The sequence below is a fragment of the Staurois parvus genome, unplaced genomic scaffold (genome assembly GCF_062004578.1).
Source record: "Staurois parvus isolate SC_StPar_1 unplaced genomic scaffold, SC_StPar_1.0 ptg000137l, whole genome shotgun sequence".
Taxonomy (NCBI): Eukaryota; Metazoa; Chordata; class Amphibia; order Anura; family Ranidae; genus Staurois; species Staurois parvus.
In genome coordinates, this window is record NW_028317933.1 from 14,813,136 (window position 1) to 14,831,730 (window position 18,595).

General features: G+C 39.6%; 1 protein-coding gene across 1 annotated transcript in view; it reads left to right on the forward strand.

Moving 5' to 3' along the window:
* Positions 1 to 18,595, forward strand: part of LOC149465853 (protein-glutamine gamma-glutamyltransferase E-like) — a 53,136-nt gene that overhangs the window by 12,302 nt on the left and 22,239 nt on the right. Inside the window, exons 4-7 of the mRNA XM_089673385.1 lie at positions 8,879 to 8,997; positions 12,254 to 12,364; positions 15,617 to 15,788; positions 16,756 to 16,888. Coding sequence (XP_089529511.1) covers positions 8,879 to 8,997; positions 12,254 to 12,364; positions 15,617 to 15,788; positions 16,756 to 16,888 — 535 coding nt within the window. The remainder of the gene's footprint in view (positions 1 to 8,878; positions 8,998 to 12,253; positions 12,365 to 15,616; positions 15,789 to 16,755; positions 16,889 to 18,595) is intronic.

Below are 18,595 nucleotides of genomic sequence, written 5' to 3' on the forward strand. Positions count from 1 at the left end.
TGAAGAAGCTGTGAGAGAACTGTCAGAAATAGAGGAGCTCTGCACATACACTTTTTGCCGGCTTGGAATTATTCTTCTTTTCATCCTACTTCTTCTTCTTCTTCTTCTTCATCCTCATCCTCATCCTCTTCTTCTGAGGATGAGGATGAGGATGAAGAAGAAGAAGAAGCAGTAGGATGAAAATAAGAATAATTCCAAGCCGGCAAAAAGTGTATGTGCAGAGTTCCTCTATTCTGCAGATACACTTAGAGGAGCTCTGCACATACACTTTTTGCCTGTTTGGAATTAATCTTATTTTCATCCTACTTCTTCTTCTTCTTCTTCTTCTTTATCCTCATCCTCAGAAGAAGAAGAAGAGGATGAAGAAGAAGAAGAAGAAGAAGAAGTAGGATGAAAATAAGAATAATTGCAAGCCGGCAAAAAGTGTATGTGCAGAGTTCCTCTATTCTGCAGATACACTTAGAGGAGCTCTGCACATACACTTTTTGCCGGCTTGGAATTAATCTTATTTTCATCCTACTTCTTCTTCTTCTTCTTCATCCTCATCCTCATCCTCAGAAGAAGAAGAAGAGGATGAGGATGAGGATGAAGAAGAAGAAGAAGAAGAAGTAGGATGAAAATAAGAATAATTCCAAGCCGGCAAAAAGTGTATGTGCAGAGCTCCTCTAAGTGTATCTGCAGAGCTCCTCTAAGTGTATCTGCAGAATAGAGGAACTCTGCACATACACTTTTTGCCGGAAACCGCTGTATGGAGGGAATGTCCCAGAACTGTCAGAAATAGTCTATTTCTGACAGTTCTGGGACATTCACTCCATACAGCTGTTTCAACCGCTGTATGGAAGGAATGTCATAGAACTGTCAGAAATAGACTATTAATGACAGTTCTGGGACTGTCCTTCCATACAGCGGTTGAAACATTGTATCTATTTGTTTCCATAAATGGATCCATTTATGGAAAGAAATAGATACAATGTTTCAACCGCTGTATGGAAGGACAGTCCCAGAACTGTCATTAATAGTCTATTTCTGACAGTTCTATGACATTCCCTCCATACAGCGGTTGAAACAGCTGTATGGAGTGAATGTCCCAGAACTGTCAGAAATAGACTATTTATGACAGTTCTGGGACATTCACTCCATACAGCGGTTGAAACATTGTATCTATTTTTTTCCATAAATGACATTCTGCAGATACACTTAGAGGAGCGCTGCAGATACACTTTTTGCCGGCTTGGAATTATTCTTATTTTCATCCTACTTCTTCTTTTTCTTCTTATGAGGATGAGGATGAAGAAGAAGAAGTAGGATGGAAATAAGATTAATTCCAAGCCGGCAAAAAGTGTATCTGCAGCGCTCCTCTAAGTGTATTTGCAGAATGTCATTTATGGAAAAAAATAGATACAATGTTTCAACCGCTGTATGGAAGGACAGTCCCAGAACTGTCATAAATAGTCTATTTCTGACAGTTCTGGGACATTCACTCCATACAGCTGTTTCAACCGCTGTATGGAGGGAATGTCATAGAACTGTCAGAAATAGACTATTAATGACAGTTCTGGGACTGTCCTTCCATACAGCGGTTGAAACATTGTATGTATTTGTTTCCATAAATGGATCCATTTATGGAAACAAATACATACAATGTTTCAACCGCTGTATGGAAGGACAGTCCCAGAACTGTCATTAATAGTCTATTTCTGACAGTTCCATGACATTCCCTCCATACAGCGGTTGAAACAGCTGTATGGAGTGAATGTCCCAGAACTGTCAGAAATAAACTATTTCTGACAGTTCTGGGACAATCACTCCATACAGCTGTTTCAACCGCTGTATGGAGGGAATGTCATAGAACTGTCAGAAATAGACTATTAATGACAGTTCTGGGACTGTCCTTCCATACAGCGGTTGAAACATTGTATGTATTTGTTTCCATAAATGGATCCATTTATGGAAACAAATACATACAATGTTTCAACCGCTGTATGGAAGGACAGTCCCAGAACTGTCATTAATAGTCTATTTCTGACAGTTCCATGACATTCCCTCCATACAGCGGTTGAAACAGCTGTATGGAGTGAATGTCCCAGAACTGTCAGAAATAGACTATTTCTGACAGTTCTGGGACAATCACTCCATACAGCTGTTTCAACCGCTGTATGGAGGGAATGTCATGGAACTGTCAGAAATAGACTATTAATGACAGTTCTGGGACTGTCCTTCCATACAGCGGTTGAAACATTGTATGTATTTGTTTCCATAAATGGATCCATTTATGGAAAAAAATAGATACAATGTTTCAACCGCTGTATGGAAGGACAGTCCCAGAACTGTCATAAATAGTCTATTTCTGACAGTTCTGGGACATTCACTCCATACAGCTGTTTCAACCGCTGTATGGAGGGAATGTCATAGAACTGTCAGAAATAGACTATTAATGACAGTTCTGGGACTGTCCTTCCATACAGCGGTTGAAACATTGTATGTATTTGTTTCCATAAATGGATCCATTTATGGAAACAAATACATACAATGTTTCAACCGCTGTATGGAAGGACAGTCCCAGAACTGTCATTAATAGTCTATTTCTGACAGTTCCATGACATTCCCTCCATACAGCGGTTGAAACAGCTGTATGGAGTGAATGTCCCAGAACTGTCAGAAATAGACTATTTCTGACAGTTCTGGGACAATCACTCCATACAGCTGTTTCAACCGCTGTATGGAGGGAATGTCATGGAACTGTCAGAAATAGACTATTAATGACAGTTCTGGGACTGTCCTTCCATACAGCGGTTGAAACATTGTATGTATTTGTTTCCATAAATGGATCCATTTATGGAAACAAATACATACAATGTTTCAACCGCTGTATGGAAGGACAGTCCCAGAACTGTCATAAATAGTCTATTTCTGACAGTTCTGGGACATTCACTCCATACAGCTGTTTCAACCGCTGTATGGAGGGAATGTCATAGAACTGTCAGAAATAGACTATTAATGACAGTTCTGGGACTGTCCTTCCATACAGCGGTTGAAACATTGTATGTATTTGTTTCCATAAATGGATCCATTTATGGAAACAAATACATACAATGTTTCAACCGCTGTATGGAAGGACAGTCCCAGAACTGTCATTAATAGTCTATTTCTGACAGTTCCATGACATTCCCTCCATACAGCGGTTGAAACAGCTGTATGGAGTGAATGTCCCAGAACTGTCAGAAATAGACTATTTCTGACAGTTCTGGGACAATCACTCCATACAGCTGTTTCAACCGCTGTATGGAGGGAATGTCATAGAACTGTCAGAAATAGACTATTAATGACAGTTCTGGGACTGTCCTTCCATACAGCGGTTGAAACATTGTATGTATTTGTTTCCATAAATGGATCCATTTATGGAAACAAATACATACAATGTTTCAACCGCTGTATGGAAGGACAGTCCCAGAACTGTCATTAATAGTCTATTTCTGACAGTTCCATGACATTCCCTCCATACAGCGGTTGAAACAGCTGTATGGAGTGAATGTCCCAGAACTGTCAGAAATAGACTATTTCTGACAGTTCTGGGACAATCACTCCATACAGCTGTTTCAACCGCTGTATGGAGGGAATGTCATGGAACTGTCAGAAATAGACTATTAATGACAGTTCTGGGACTGTCCTTCCATACAGCGGTTGAAACATTGTATGTATTTGTTTCCATAAATGGATCCATTTATGGAAAAAAATAGATACAATGTTTCAACCGCTGTATGGAAGGACAGTCCCAGAACTGTCAGAAATAGTCTATTTCTGACAGTTCTGGGACATTCACTCCATACAGCTGTTTCAACCGCTGTATGGAGGGAATGTCATAGAACTGTCAGAAATAGACTATTAATGACAGTTCTGGGACTGTCCTTCCATACAGCGGTTGAAACATTGTATGTATTTGTTTCCATAAATGGATCCATTTATGGAAACAAATACATACAATGTTTCAACCGCTGTATGGAAGGACAGTCCCAGAACTGTCATTAATAGTCTATTTCTGACAGTTCCATGACATTCCCTCCATACAGCGGTTGAAACAGCTGTATGGAGTGAATGTCCCAGAACTGTCAGAAATAGACTATTTCTGACAGTTCTGGGACAATCACTCCATACAGCTGTTTCAACCGCTGTATGGAGGGAATGTCATAGAACTGTCAGAAATAGACTATTAATGACAGTTCTGGGACTGTCCTTCCATACAGCGGTTGAAACATTGTATCTATTTGTTTCCATAAATGGATCCATTTATGGAAACAAATACATACAATGTTTCAACCGCTGTATGGAAGGACAGTCCCAGAACTGTCATTAATAGTCTATTTCTGACAGTTCTATGACATTCCCTCCATACAGCGGTTGAAACAGCTGTATGGAGTGAATGTCCCAGAACTGTCAGAAATAGACTATTTATGGCAGTTCTGGGACATTCACTCCATACAGCGGTTGAAACATTGTATCTATTTTTTTCCATAAATGACATTCTGCAAATACACTTAGAGGAGCGCTGCAGATACACTTTTTGCCGGCTTGGAATTAATCTTATTTTCATCCTACTTCTTCTTCTTCATCCTCATCCTCATCCTCATAAGAAGAAAAAGAAGAAGTAGGATGAAAATAAGAATAATTCCAAGCCGGCAAAAAGTGTATCTGCAGCGCTCCTCTAAGTGTATCTGCAGAATGTCATTTATGGAAAAAAATAGATACAATGTTTCAACCGCTGTATGGAGTGAATGTCCCAGAACTGTCATAAATAGTCTATTTCTGACAGTTCTGGGACATTCACTCCATACAGCTGTTTCAACCGCTGTATGGAGGGAATGTCATGGAACTGTCAGAAATAGACTATTAATGACAGTTCTGGGACTCTGACAGTTCCATGACATTCCCTCCATACAGCGGTTGAAACAGCTGTATGGAGTGAATGTCCCAGAACTGTCAGAAATAGACTATTTCTGACAGTTCTGGGACAATCACTCCATACAGCTGTTTCAACCGCTGTATGGAGGGAATGTCATGGAACTGTCAGAAATAGACTATTAATGACAGTTCTGGGACTGTCCTTCCATACAGCGGTTGAAACATTGTATGTATTTGTTTCCATAAATGGATCCATTTATGGAAACAAATACATACAATGTTTCAACCGCTGTATGGAAGGACAGTCCCAGAACTGTCATAAATAGTCTATTTCTGACAGTTCTGGGACATTCACTCCATACAGCTGTTTCAACCGCTGTATGGAGGGAATGTCATGGAACTGTCAGAAATAGACTATTAATGACAGTTCTGGGACTGTCCTTCCATGCAGCGGTTGAAACATTGTATGTATTTGTTTCCATAAATGGATCCATTTATGGAAACAAATACATACAATGTTTCAACCGCTGCATGGAAGGACAGTCCCAGAACTGTCATTAATAGTCTATTTCTGACAGTTCCATGACATTCCCTCCATACAGCGGTTGAAACAGCTGTATGGAGTGAATGTCCCAGAACTGTCAGAAATAGACAGAAACTGTCACAGAACTGTCCTTCTTCTCATCCTTCTCCTTCTTCTCATCCTTCTTCTCATCCTTCTTCTCATCCTTCTTCTCATCCTTCTCCTTCTTCTCATCCTTCTCCTTCTTCTCATCCTTCTCCTTCTCCTTCTTCTCATCCTTCTCCTTCTCCTTCTTCTCATCCTTCTCCTTCTTCTCATCCTTCTCCTTCTCCTTCTTCTCATCCTTCTCCTTCTCCTTCTTCTCATCCTTCTCCTTCTCCTTCTTCTCATCCTTCTCCTTCTCCTTCTTCTCATCCTTCTCCTTCTCCTTCTTCTCATCCTTCTCCTTCTCCATCTTCTCATCCTTCTCCTTCTCCTTCTTCTCATCCTTCTCCTTCTCCTTCTTCTCATCCTTCTCCTTCTCCATCTTCTCATCCTTCTCCTTTTCCTTCTTCTCATCCTTCTCTTTCTGCTTCTCCTTCTCCTTCTCCTTCTTCTCATCCTTCTCCTTCTCCTTCTTCTCATCCTTCTCCTTCTCCATCTTCTCATCCTTCTCCTTCTCCTTCTTCTCATCCTTCTCCTTCTTCTCATCCTTCTCCTTCTCCTTCTTCTCATCCTTCTCCTTCTTCTCATCCTTCTCCTTCTCCTCATCCTTCTCCTTCTCCTTCTTCTCATCCTTCTCCTTCTCCTTCTTCTCATCCTTCTCCTTCTCCTTCTTCTCATCCTTCTCCTTCTCCTTCTTCTCATCCTTCTCCTTCTTCTCATCCTTCTCCTTCTCCTTCTCTTTCCTCATCTCCAAGGGCATTTAAATTAAAGGTACAGTGTTCTGCACTAATTTAAAGGCTCTCTGAAGCCTAGAAACCCTTTTTATAAGTCATCTTCGTAGCGAAGAAATTCGCATCGAATCGAATTTCACACTGGAATTCGCCGAATCAGCCGAATCGAATTTTTGAGAAATTCGCTCATCTCTATTTGTAATGGTTGAACTGGATGTACTTTTGTCTTTTTTCGGCCAGACTAACTATGTAAGTTCAGCATCAATCCATTGAGTAAAAGCATTAAAACAAACACCATCACTCACTGCTAGTGTATACCAGTTATGCGTTATAGCACAACACACAACTTCTTCAGAGCAACTGATGAAGTCATGTGACGTGACATAACGTGTAGGGAGGGTGATGTTATCATGTTGTACTAGAAAGTAACTGGTAAAGACTAGCACAAGAGGATGACATTTATTGATTTATCTTTGGTATTGTTTGTACAATTTTGATTTGTAGCACTGAACTCATTGATTTAATATAGCTTATTTGTTTGTGTGGGAAGCACATAGAGTATGAGCAAGTTACTAGGACAAACAATAGGAGAGACGGGGGAGAAGCACCAGAGTGTGTACAGTTTATTTAGACTCTCCTCTTCAGTAATCCCCCATTAGCTACCACCAGTCTTTCAAGTTGAATTGTGGCCAGTGTCATTCAGACCACTTCCGACAAGCTCACACTCTAAAAAATAATGTTTTGGCTCAACAAAAAAAATTAACGCAACAGTTTGCATCAAGCTTTTTAAGTTATGACAATGTCTGGTGAAATTAAGTTGAAGCAACAAACTACATTGCATTGAGGTAATTAGCTTTTCTGATAGAAATGAATGCATTTTTATTTACCGCCAACTTAATTACTGGCATTATAAACACATGTTTTTAAGTTGAGTACTTAAACATATTAAGTTAATTCAAATAGTTTTTCCAGTTTTTATAAGAAACCTTCAAGTCACGTGTACTTAATTGCTACAATTATGAGCAAGTTTTTTAAAGTTAAAAAGCAGTTAAAAATCAAGTTGATCCAAATTGATTTTCTGTATTAGTTTTTAGCTTTGTTTTTTTTATACTAGCTTTCAAAAATGAATTAATCAGTTTAGGCTTACACTAGAATGTGTTGCAGAAACCCCGCAATCTGTGTGCATTTCGCGCACCGCATTCAAATCGCACTACCCTTGCAGTCTGCAGTGGATGTCAGTGTTGCAAACACAGTGCATTTGCCGGCACCAGATTGCATGGTACAAAACAAAACATGCAATCTGGTTGCACTTTGGTTCAAAAATTGGTGCATGCATGTCTTTGGTGCGATGTGGTGTGATTTGAGCTCATTCAAAATGAATGGGCTCAAATTGCATTACACCGAACCACATGTGAATTGCACAGGAATGTGTTGCAGTTCCTTTGTGATTCACATGCACTTCATTGTGTGAACCAAGGCCCAACAATCCAATTGTTAAACAATTGACATTTTTTGCACACCAAAATCAAATCCTTAAAGTTGTACTGATGAATGAGTAAGCACTTTGCATTAAGATTTTTTTAATATTGTCTGTCTGGTGCAGAAACTGTTTCTCTACAAGACCTTTGCTATATTGTGCAACAAATTGTGGCAATATAGTGAAGCTATTGGAGGATATTGAAAGTTGATATTTTGTGAGCTTTCTTACAATTTGCTATATACTTTCCGCATTACCCTGCGACAACCATTTTGTGAACTGAAATAAAAGTGAAAAATGTCATCTGAGTATGACTGTGCTATGGAACACATACATTCTTCAGAGAATACTGTACTTGAGACCCATTACTTTAGCACTGGCTTTCAGTCCATCAAGTTCAAGGAACAGTTTTTGAAACAACTGAGACTTGATTTGTGTTAAGTGAATGGGGGTGGAGACTTGCAATGCAGCTCTCAATGTAGAGCAAAATTAAGTTACCAAGTCAAATTTATTAAGGTACCTTAACTTAAATTTCATTGTACAACAATGAATGCAGAAATGTAACTGTACATGACACACAATATTAAGTTGATGTAATTTCCAACATTATCATTTCAACACAACTCATGAAAGTAGGTTTTTAAATGAAAAAGTTTATTTAAACCAATAAATTAGGATTTTTATCTTGGAAATACACATTTAATTAAGTGGTGGTAACAGGTCGCTTGAGTTATTTTTTAGAGTGCATGTTGTCATAGGCCAACCCTGGGGAGATGTCATCACACCAGGGCTAAGAGTACTATTACACTGATTGTTGCTCAGGCATAATTTTATGAGGTTTGCGCAGATGGCACCCCAAATAAGTTCCGTGAAATTGCACAAAAAAAAATCGTAAAAAGGCATGCAAAAAAAGTACAAAAATGCACGTTCAGAAAACACTTAAGGGACATTAAATATGAATGGGACATAACCTCACCAGAATGGACTTTAGATTGTTGCTGCAAACCCAAAAGTTCCAAAACACAGCGTATCAAACAATGAACATCATATATACTAAATATATACGGTATAATATAATCATAAATAACTGTATGATTTTTTTTTTAGATGATGATGTTTTTCTGGATGATGAGACAGAGCGAAAGGAGTATGTACTAAATGACAGCACTATCATATACTTCGGAAATAATGAGAGCATTCGTGAACGGGGCTGGAACTTGGGACAGGTGACCCCAAACTTTTTTCTTTTGTCAACAAGCATTATATTGATTTGTATGCAAAAGCAAATCTCTCCAAAGGAGGACACAGGCAAGAATAAAAACATATTTTTGTAGGGTAAGAAAGGGTTAGGACATCTGACAAGTCTTTTATCCCAGTCTATGACTTCCTGTCCTATTGTCACAGTGCTGGGAAGTGAGGAAAAATCACAGTCACAGACAGAAAAAAAATCCTGATAGAATTTTTAAATTCCATTCAACTATAAAAGAAAAAATAGCTGGAGTCAGGCTTCAGAAATACACTGTCACCATGCCCACACAGGGCAAAGTGATAGAGTTTCTGCAAAGGGCAGCTCACGATCCCTGCAGTGGGGCAGAGATTGTAAGGTCCAGGGCACAGGGCACCCCACAGGAGATGCAGGGCACGTGCCTTAGGTGCCTGATGCTAGTGACACTCCTGGGTTGCTTTTTCAGAGTACTTAGCACTGCATGGGCAAGGTGACTATACCTCTTCAATTCCCATGTGTATACATATATACACACTCACCGGCCACTGTATTAGGTACACCTAACTCCTGTTGCCTTCAGAACTGTCTAAAGTCTTCATGGTATAGATTCAACAAGGTGTTGGAAACATTCCTCACAGATTTTGGTCCATATTGACATGATAGCATCACGCAGTTGCTTCAGAGTTGTCGGCTGCACATCCATTAACTGTTGATACAAGGCAGGATGGATCCATACTTTCATGTTGTTTACGCCAAATTCTGACCCTGCCATCTGAATGTTGCAGCTGAAATCGAGACTCCTCAAACCAGGCAACATTTTTCCAATCTTCTATTGTCCAACTTTGGTGAGCCTGTGCGAATTGTGTCCTCCGTTTCCTGGTGTTAGCTGACAGGAGTGGAACCCGGTGTGGACTTCTGCTGCTGTAGCCCATCTGATTTAAGGTTCGATGTGTTGTGCATTCAGAGATGGTATTCTGCATACCTTGGTTGTAATGAGTGGTTATTTGAGTTACTGTTACCTTTCTATCTATACCAGTCTGCTTATTCTCCTCTGACCTCTGACATCAACAAGACATTTTCATTCACACAACTTCCACTCATTGGATATTTTCTCGTTTTCTGACCATGCTCTGTGAACCCTAGAGATGGTTGTGCATGACAATCCTAGTAGATCTGCAATTTTCGAAATACTCAGACCAGCATCAACAACCATGCCACGTTCATAGTCACTTAAATCTCCTTTCTTCCCCATTCTGATGCTAGGTTTGAACCTCAGCAAGTCATTTTCACCACATCTAGATGCCTAAATGCATTGAGTTGCTGCCATGTAATTGGCCGGTTAGCAACTTGTGTTACCAAGCAATTTCACAGGTGTACCTAATAAAGAGGCTGGTGAGTATATATATATATATATATATATATATATATATATACACATGTACAGTGCCTTGAATAACTATTCATACCCCCTGAAAGTTTCCAAATTTTATCATATTACAACCAAAATCATAAATGTATTTAATTGGGATTTTATGTGCTAGACCAACAAAAAATGGCACATAATTGTGAAGTGGAAGGAAAATGATAAATGTTTTTCAAAATGTTTTACAAATAAATATCTGAAAAGTGTTGTGTGCATTTGTATTCAGCCCCCCTGAGTCAATACTTTGTAGAACCACCTTTTGCTGCAATTACAGCTGCAAGTCTTTTTGGGGATGTCTCCACCAGCTCTGCACATCTGAAGAGTGAAATATTTGGCCATTCTTCTTTGCAGAATAGCTTAAGCTCTGTCAGATTGGATGGAGAACATCTGTGAACAGTAATTTTCAAGTCTTGCCACAGATTCTCAGTTTGATTCAGGTCTGGACTTTGACTGGGCCATTCTAACACATGAATATGCTTTGATCTAAACCATTCCACTGTTGCTCTGGCTGTATGTTTAGGGTTGCTGTCCTGCTGGAAGGTGAACCTCCGTAAGAGTCCCAAGTCTATTGCAGACTCTAACAGGTTTTCTTCTAAGATTGCCTTGTATTGGGCTCATCCATCTTCCCATCAACTCTGACCAGCTTACCTGTTCCTGCTGAAGAAAAGCATCCCCATAACATGATGCTGCCACCACCATGTTTCACAGTGGGGATGGTGTGTTCAGGGTGATGTGCAGTGTTAGTTTTCCGCCACACAAAATGTTTTGCTTTTAGGCCAAAAAGTTCCATTTTGGTCTCATCTGAGCAGAGCATCTTCTTCCACGTGTTTGCTGTGTCCCCAACATGGCTTCTCGCAAACTGCAAACAGGACTTCTTATGGCTTTCTTTCAACAATGGCTTTCCTCTTGCCATTCTTTCATAAAGTTCAGATTTGTGGAGTGCATGACTAATAGTTGTCCTGTAGACAGATTCTCCCACCTAAGCTGTGGATCTCTGCATCTCCTCCAGAGTTACCATGGGCCTCTTAGCTGCTTCTCTGATTAATGCTGTCCTTTCTTGGCCTGTCCGTTTAGGTGGACGGCCATGTCTTGGTAGGTTTGCAGTTGTGCCATACTCTTTCCATTTTTGAATGATGGATTGAACAGTGCTCCATGAGGTGTTCAAAGCTTGGTATATTTGTTTATAATCTAACCCTGCTTTACTTCTCCACAACTTTATTATTGACCTAAATCTGTGAAAAATAAAGGCGCTAATCCCACCATTGAAATATTTAACCACAATAATTGTGTAAACAGTAAAATTAAAACATTTTCTTCAATTCAAAATCTCAATAAATGTCCATTTCTTCAAATATTCCATACGATGCTTTCAGTGATTTCATCAATATTATAGTGCTTTCATTCCATTAATGTGCCCAACACCAGTGATGTGTCCAATCGATCACCTATTTCACCACATATGGTAAATTTGAATGACTTACCAAAAGCCTATATATCATATGATCCAAATCAAATTTGGGAAAGGCGTTCGTTACCAAGGTCTTCTCCAACTCTCTCCCTTAACAATGGGATATGGCAATGTGTGCAGTCAAAAGAAAAAGACCGCTACCATGGTGTAGTGTATTTATTAAAATTTAATAACATACATTTATATTTTTTGTTATAACATGACAAAATGTGGAAAATTTCAAGGGGTATGCATACTGTTCTCTATATAATCACTATCAGCAGTGTGTAAATACTATATTGGAAAATGAATGTATTAATTAAAAACGAAATATAAGAAGAATAAAAGTGTCTGTGTCACTAAAATTATATACTGTTTCTGATCTAGTTTGAGGAAGAAATTTTGACAATCTGTTTGCTCATTTTGGAAAAACAAACGATGGTGGATGTATCCCTTTTCCGTGATCCAAAGGAAGTCTCAAGAGTGTGCAGTGCAATGGTAAGTCAACATGAACTTGATAAAACAAACTATTCTGGTTCGATTGGTAGCTCATCAAAACAGGCCAAAACAATCTACTTACTATAAGACCAAACACTTGTGGACACCTGACCTTCATATTTACATGGGCTTTTGGATGTCCCATTCCAAAACCATGGGGATTGATACTGGAGTAAGTTGGAAGCCTTTCCTCAAGATTTTGGAGTATGTCTGTGGAATTTTGTGCCCATTTAGGAAAACATTTATTTGTGAGGTCAGGTAGTGACATTGGATGAGAAGACTTTATTTGCAATTGGCATTCCAATTCACCTTAAACATTTATTCTGTAGGGTTAAGGTCAGGGCTTAAGGTAGAGCACTTCACACCAAATTCGCAAAGCATGTCTATGAATCTGGCATGAATCTGGGGTACGGTCATAGTAAAACAGAAAATGGTCTTCCTTAAACTGCTTCAACAAGGTTTGAAACACACAATAACACACACAATAATAGGTGCAGATAATATCATAAATATGCAGTTTTAAATTTAGCATAAATTGTCTAAATGAGAATTAGAACCAATATGTTGCTGTATAGACAATACTCTATCACCATCAATATTATCAGTTACATCAGTTCCTTCTCTAGAGGTGTACAGCAATCAAAAACTGGTTGCATCAATAATTGATTTCCCAGCAAATTTTCTGATGTTTCAATCTTGAACTGAACTGCCATTTTTAAGTAACTCTGTAACGCAGACCAAACCTCTTGCTCTCCTCTTTGCTAATGTGAAAAAACAGATGCTTCATGTCCATCAAAGATGGCAATTTATCATGCAGATAGGCTTCAGAATTAAAGTATCTTGTTAGGATGTTCATGTGATTCAAATAATATCAACCCCCATGTTAGGTAACTATCTTTCAGGGGGCTTTCATAGTTATCACCTGGATCCCCATCCTGGCTTGGAAGTGGTTCTCATTCCCAGTAGTCTAGTTTCTATAGCTGACCATATTTTTTTCTCATTCAGCCACAGGGCTGAGCAAAAAAACCCCCAAATGTATTCTTCTATCCACATAAGTGAGCTGGATGGAGGAACCCCGTTCACTGGTATTCTGACAGTGGGACCTGGCACTTTCAGAAAACACCAATCAGCAGTTGCAGTTTGTTGGTGTAGCTGCTGATCGAAAAAAGTTTTCCTACATTATCCCTTGACAGACGTCAATTAAACAATCAACTTCTTTTGAAAACGGATGGCAGCACAAGAAATTTGGCCAGTCCCTACTCAACCAGCTGAATTTTGACCATCTATGGCCAATCCAATACTGGAAATAGGAACCAGCCAGAAAAGCAGCATCAAAGCACAAAAGATACCCAGAGAATCACCTGGCACCTAAATGCTAACTCCACCAGTAAGACCAAATTACACCCATATTAGGGTGTAACATGTTGCCAAGCCCCAGCTCAAACTCTGCCCCAGAGCAGCCCCTCCTGACAGCATACGGGGATTCAGCTGTCAAATATGAACTCGGCACAACTCTCCCTACACAGTCATGTCAGAGATGAAGAGTAAACTAAAAGTCTCTTCTGCTAGCAGACAGATTTGTGGTTCTCAAAAAAACACAAGCGTGGTGATGATCACACTTATAGTTTATTGACACGTCTTCCTGCTTTCTAACTGAAAGTCTGTACCTCAGTATGGAGATAAAGCTGGAGGGAGAGTCTGCAGGAGCTTGGCATTTCAAATGCCATCAACTGATTGCGGTTTCAATGCTTTGTAGGCTTATTTGCAAAACAATAATAAATGCAAATTTTTAGTTAGCCTTTACCAGGCCGGGACTGGCCATAGGGCACACTGGGCATTAGCCCGGAGGGCCTCTTGGATAGAAGGGGCATAGGAGGGAGGCATATAGAGGAACCGATCCATCTATTTCTCTCTTGCAGCTACTGAATGCCTGCAGGAGGGAAAGGAGGATGATTGGGCATTCAGCGGATGCAGAAGGGAAATGGATGGTTCCTCTATATGCTGCCCTGCAATGTCTCCAATCCATCTCCTGCTGCAACGGGCTCCTGAGTAGGGCTCCCCAGCAGCAGCCCCCCCCCCCCCTTATCCCCTACAGCTCTGCCAGGTTCCCCCCTCCCCTGTCTCTCTGGCTGCTGCAGGGGATCTGTCAGGATGGAGAGCAGGGAAGGGCCCAGCAAATATGTAATTTACCGGCCCCCTTCCTTGTCTGAATGGACAGTCAGTGATTGGTACTGATTGTCAATTCATAACTGAGGCATAGTAAACTGTATTTACTTTGCTTTGGTTTGTGAATGAACAGGAAGCTCTGTACCAAACCTTTCCTTTCCATTCATTCTGTGCTGCTGAGGCTGCAAAGATGGAAATTGAGGGCTGTGTCCTCAGTCTCCTTTCTCTGTCTCAAAGGTGAGATGTCAGGGGTCTGTCACCAAACCCCCCAACGGGACTCCTAAAAAACATGTAAAAAATAATAAAAAATAAAATGGTAAAATAATAAATAAATAAAATGGTAAAAAAATGCTTCTCTTATTTGGTACCTTTTGGTCTGTAAAATATACCATTGAAAGTATTTTGTTATATCTGTTCTAAAAGTGCAAAAATACCTGTTAATCTTGCCAGAAATTTCTTGTGAGTGGATAACGTCTTGTGCTTTCTGCCATTGCTGACTGTAATCAGTTACATTGTTTTCAACTATTTCTGAGGACTACAGAACTCGACTTCTCTGTGTTATGAAGGAGAGGAGTGGGGCAGAGTCCTGTAGTCCTATCCTGTTTCTGTTGTACTGATACAGTAAGGTGGGCGAGTGCTGTCATCCTAATACAGGAAGTTTGCTAGTGGAAGACCGACTCAGCAGATGAAAATTTAAAAAAAATGGATAATAAAAGGAAATGAATGCAGTTATTATTCCTAAGCACTGGTAAGCTGCAATATATTATATTTTTGGTTTTGATTTTAAATAAGTACTCCCTAGGGTTTACCCAGACCCAAGCGGACCTTCTATTAGCAAAGAGGGCTACATGCTACTGGGTCCATGTCACAGGAGTCCATGTCTCTAGAACTCTCTAGGCACGCTCTTACTCCCTTCCTTCTGTACATCTACATGATTTGCTAAGGTAATTTTAATTTTATTGTACTGTTGTTACCATTTCATCGGTGCTTTATTTTAGATTTAATATCAGTAGTCTGAGATTCTATAAACGGAATGCTATCATTTCCTACCAATTTGATATATAGGTTGTCTGTTTTTCTTTAAAGGTTAACAGTAATGATGACAACGGAGTACTCATGGGCAATTGGAGTGGGAAATATGCTGATGGTCGTAGTCCTATGAGCTGGTCAGGAAGTGTGGCCATACTAAAACAGTGGGCACAATCTGGTCCAGTTCGATATGGACAGTGCTGGGTCTTTGCTGCAGTTCTATGCACAGGTACATTTAACACCTTAACCACAGCACCAGGACAAAAACATAGCCAAAAATATTTACCCTATACAAATTGACATACTGTGCTATTATAAAAAAGCCAATATGATCCCCAGATAACATATCTGTCAATATCAGTATGAAAAACAAATCTGAAAAGTAGTATCTCATGGAAAAAAATCAGAATTTAGGTTTACTGAAGTGATATAATTTAAATATAGATTATGATTGGTTGTCATTAGACGTGCATACCGGAAATTTTTGTTTTGTTTAATTTGGGATGCATTTGTTCATTAAAGAATTTTCTTTTGTCATATTTGTTATGTTGAACGAATTCATTTTCGGAATTTGTTTCGTAGCTTTGGCATTTGTTTTGTATATTCGTTGGTCTGGCTGGATTCTAAAAATGTTGCAGTTTTTTTCTGAAGATTGATATATACAGTATTCGTTATTGGTTTCAATATTTTGGGTGTATTTGTTACTCATATATCAAAACTATATGGAAAGATTTGATATTTTTGGATGCAATGGAATAAATAATGAAAAATTTGGCGGCCCCCAAATTTTTTATACCTAATAATTGCATTAGACTGTGAAACTGAACTGACTGACTGTGACAATTACAAATTCAATTCAAATCACAAATGTAATCGATTCTGAATTATGGAACGAATTTCAAATATTTTAATTTCCCCATGGGCCCGAACTACTATCGCATCATGTGAAACAAACAAACAAATAAATTCATTAATTCCGTTATAACTTTTGTCAGATTAGTTGACGTTCGTAACGCTGTTCATTTGGAGATTTGTATACATCCGAATCTCCAAAAATTTAGTTGATTCGTAATGGAAAACACGTCTAGTTGTCACACATTTCTTACTAACCTAAGCCCCTAAACCCTACAATCAGAAAAAACAATCTGGCATAAAAAGCAAATGACTTAAAATCATCATGTTTTGATCTCTTTCAGTAATGAGATGCCTGGGAATTCCAAATCGCATTGTCACCAATTTTTCCTCTGCTCATGACACTGATGAAAATCTCAGTATTGATACTACCTATGATTCAGACGGGAACAATCTGGGAGGATCAGACAGTGTTTGGTAATGATGAATAGCTGGTTAAACGAAGATTTGATTTATGTTTTATATTCCTCATCAAATATACACTATATTGCCAAAAGAATTGGGACATCCCTCCAAATTATTGGATTCAGGTGTTCCAATCACCTCCATTGCCACAGGTGTATACAATCAAGCACCTAGGCATGCAGACTGCTTCTACAAACACTTGTGAAAGAATGGGTCGCTCTCAGGAGCTCAGTGAATTCAAACGTGGTACCGTGATAGGTTTCCACCTGTGCAGTAAGTCCATCCATAACATTTCCTTGCTAGTAAATATTCCACAGTCAACTGTTAGTGGTATTATAACAAAGTGGAAGCAACTGGGAACAACAGCAACAGCCACCAAGTGGTAGGCTACGTAAAATTACAGAGCGGGGTTAGCGCATGCTGAAGCGCTCAGTCTGCAGAAGTCACCAACTGTCTACAGAGTCAATAGCTAAAGACCTTCAAACTTCGTGTGGCCTTCAGATTAGCACAACAGTGTGTAGAGAGCTTCATGGAATGGGTTTCCATGGCCAAGCAGCTGCATCCAAGCCTTACATCACAAAGTGCAATGCAAAGTGTCGGATGCAGTGGCGTAAAGCACTCTGCCACTGGACTCTAGAGCAGTGGAGACATGTTCTCTGGAGTGACAAATCACGCTTCTCTGTCTGGCAGTCTGATGGACGTGTCTGGGTTTGGAGTTTGCCAGGACAACAGTACTTGCCTGACTGCATTGTGCCAAGTGTAAAATTTGGTGGATGGGGAAATATGGTGTGGGGGAGTTTTTCAGGGGTTGGGCTTGGCTCCCTTACTTCCAGTGAAGGGAACTTTTAAGGCATCAGCATACCAAGACATTTTGGACAATTTCAAGCTCATCAGCCAGGTATTGTATATACAGTACATAGTTACATTGGACCAAGCTGCACTAATATAGCTATGTAAAATATACCTGGAAATTCTCTTTAGAGTAGAATTATGGCCTCCTATTAAAAAATATGTGCTACACTTTTTATAAGTACATATGCATCTACAGTTTTATGTTAGTCTCACAAATAACTGTCGATTCTGTCAGTGAAGTCCACCTGTCAAGCCTTGTCAATCAAAGCTAGTCATACCTAGTCGTGTCCATTGTTTTCTGGATTGGCAGCACTGCCTCTGTTACTGAAACCCTACTACTGTGAGCTGCAGTGTCCTGAAGGGGAAGAATGTTATACACAAATGAAGAAGGATTTTGCTTGGTCAGGAAAGGTGAAGGACGTTTTTTGTTTACTCTCTGAGAGGCTTCTGCGTCATATTAGTGTTGGGTGGAAGAGTTGGGACATTTTTTCTTGCTGGCTCGCCCCAATAGGAAGTTTTCCCTCGCATCCTGTTGTATCACCAGGGCAGAAAGGTAAGGAAGATTTCTCCTAATGGGATGATGCTTCAATAAAAACCTGACAGAGATTCTAACCTTTCCATGCTTTATCCAAAATTGAAAATGGGGTCTGCATGTAGTTTCAGATATCTTGCATGGGAACCCCAAAACCTAGAGGGATTTTCTTTCATGCAAATTTTGGATACAGCTTGAGTTCAGCCGAGGGCCACTTCTTCCTGAACTCCACAAGTGGTCCATAATTAAAACGGGTAGTCCCACTAACATTTTGGTTACTTTTTTTTGCTCAGTCACTTTTTCAGGCTTAAAATGAGCTTAAACTGTTCTAAAAA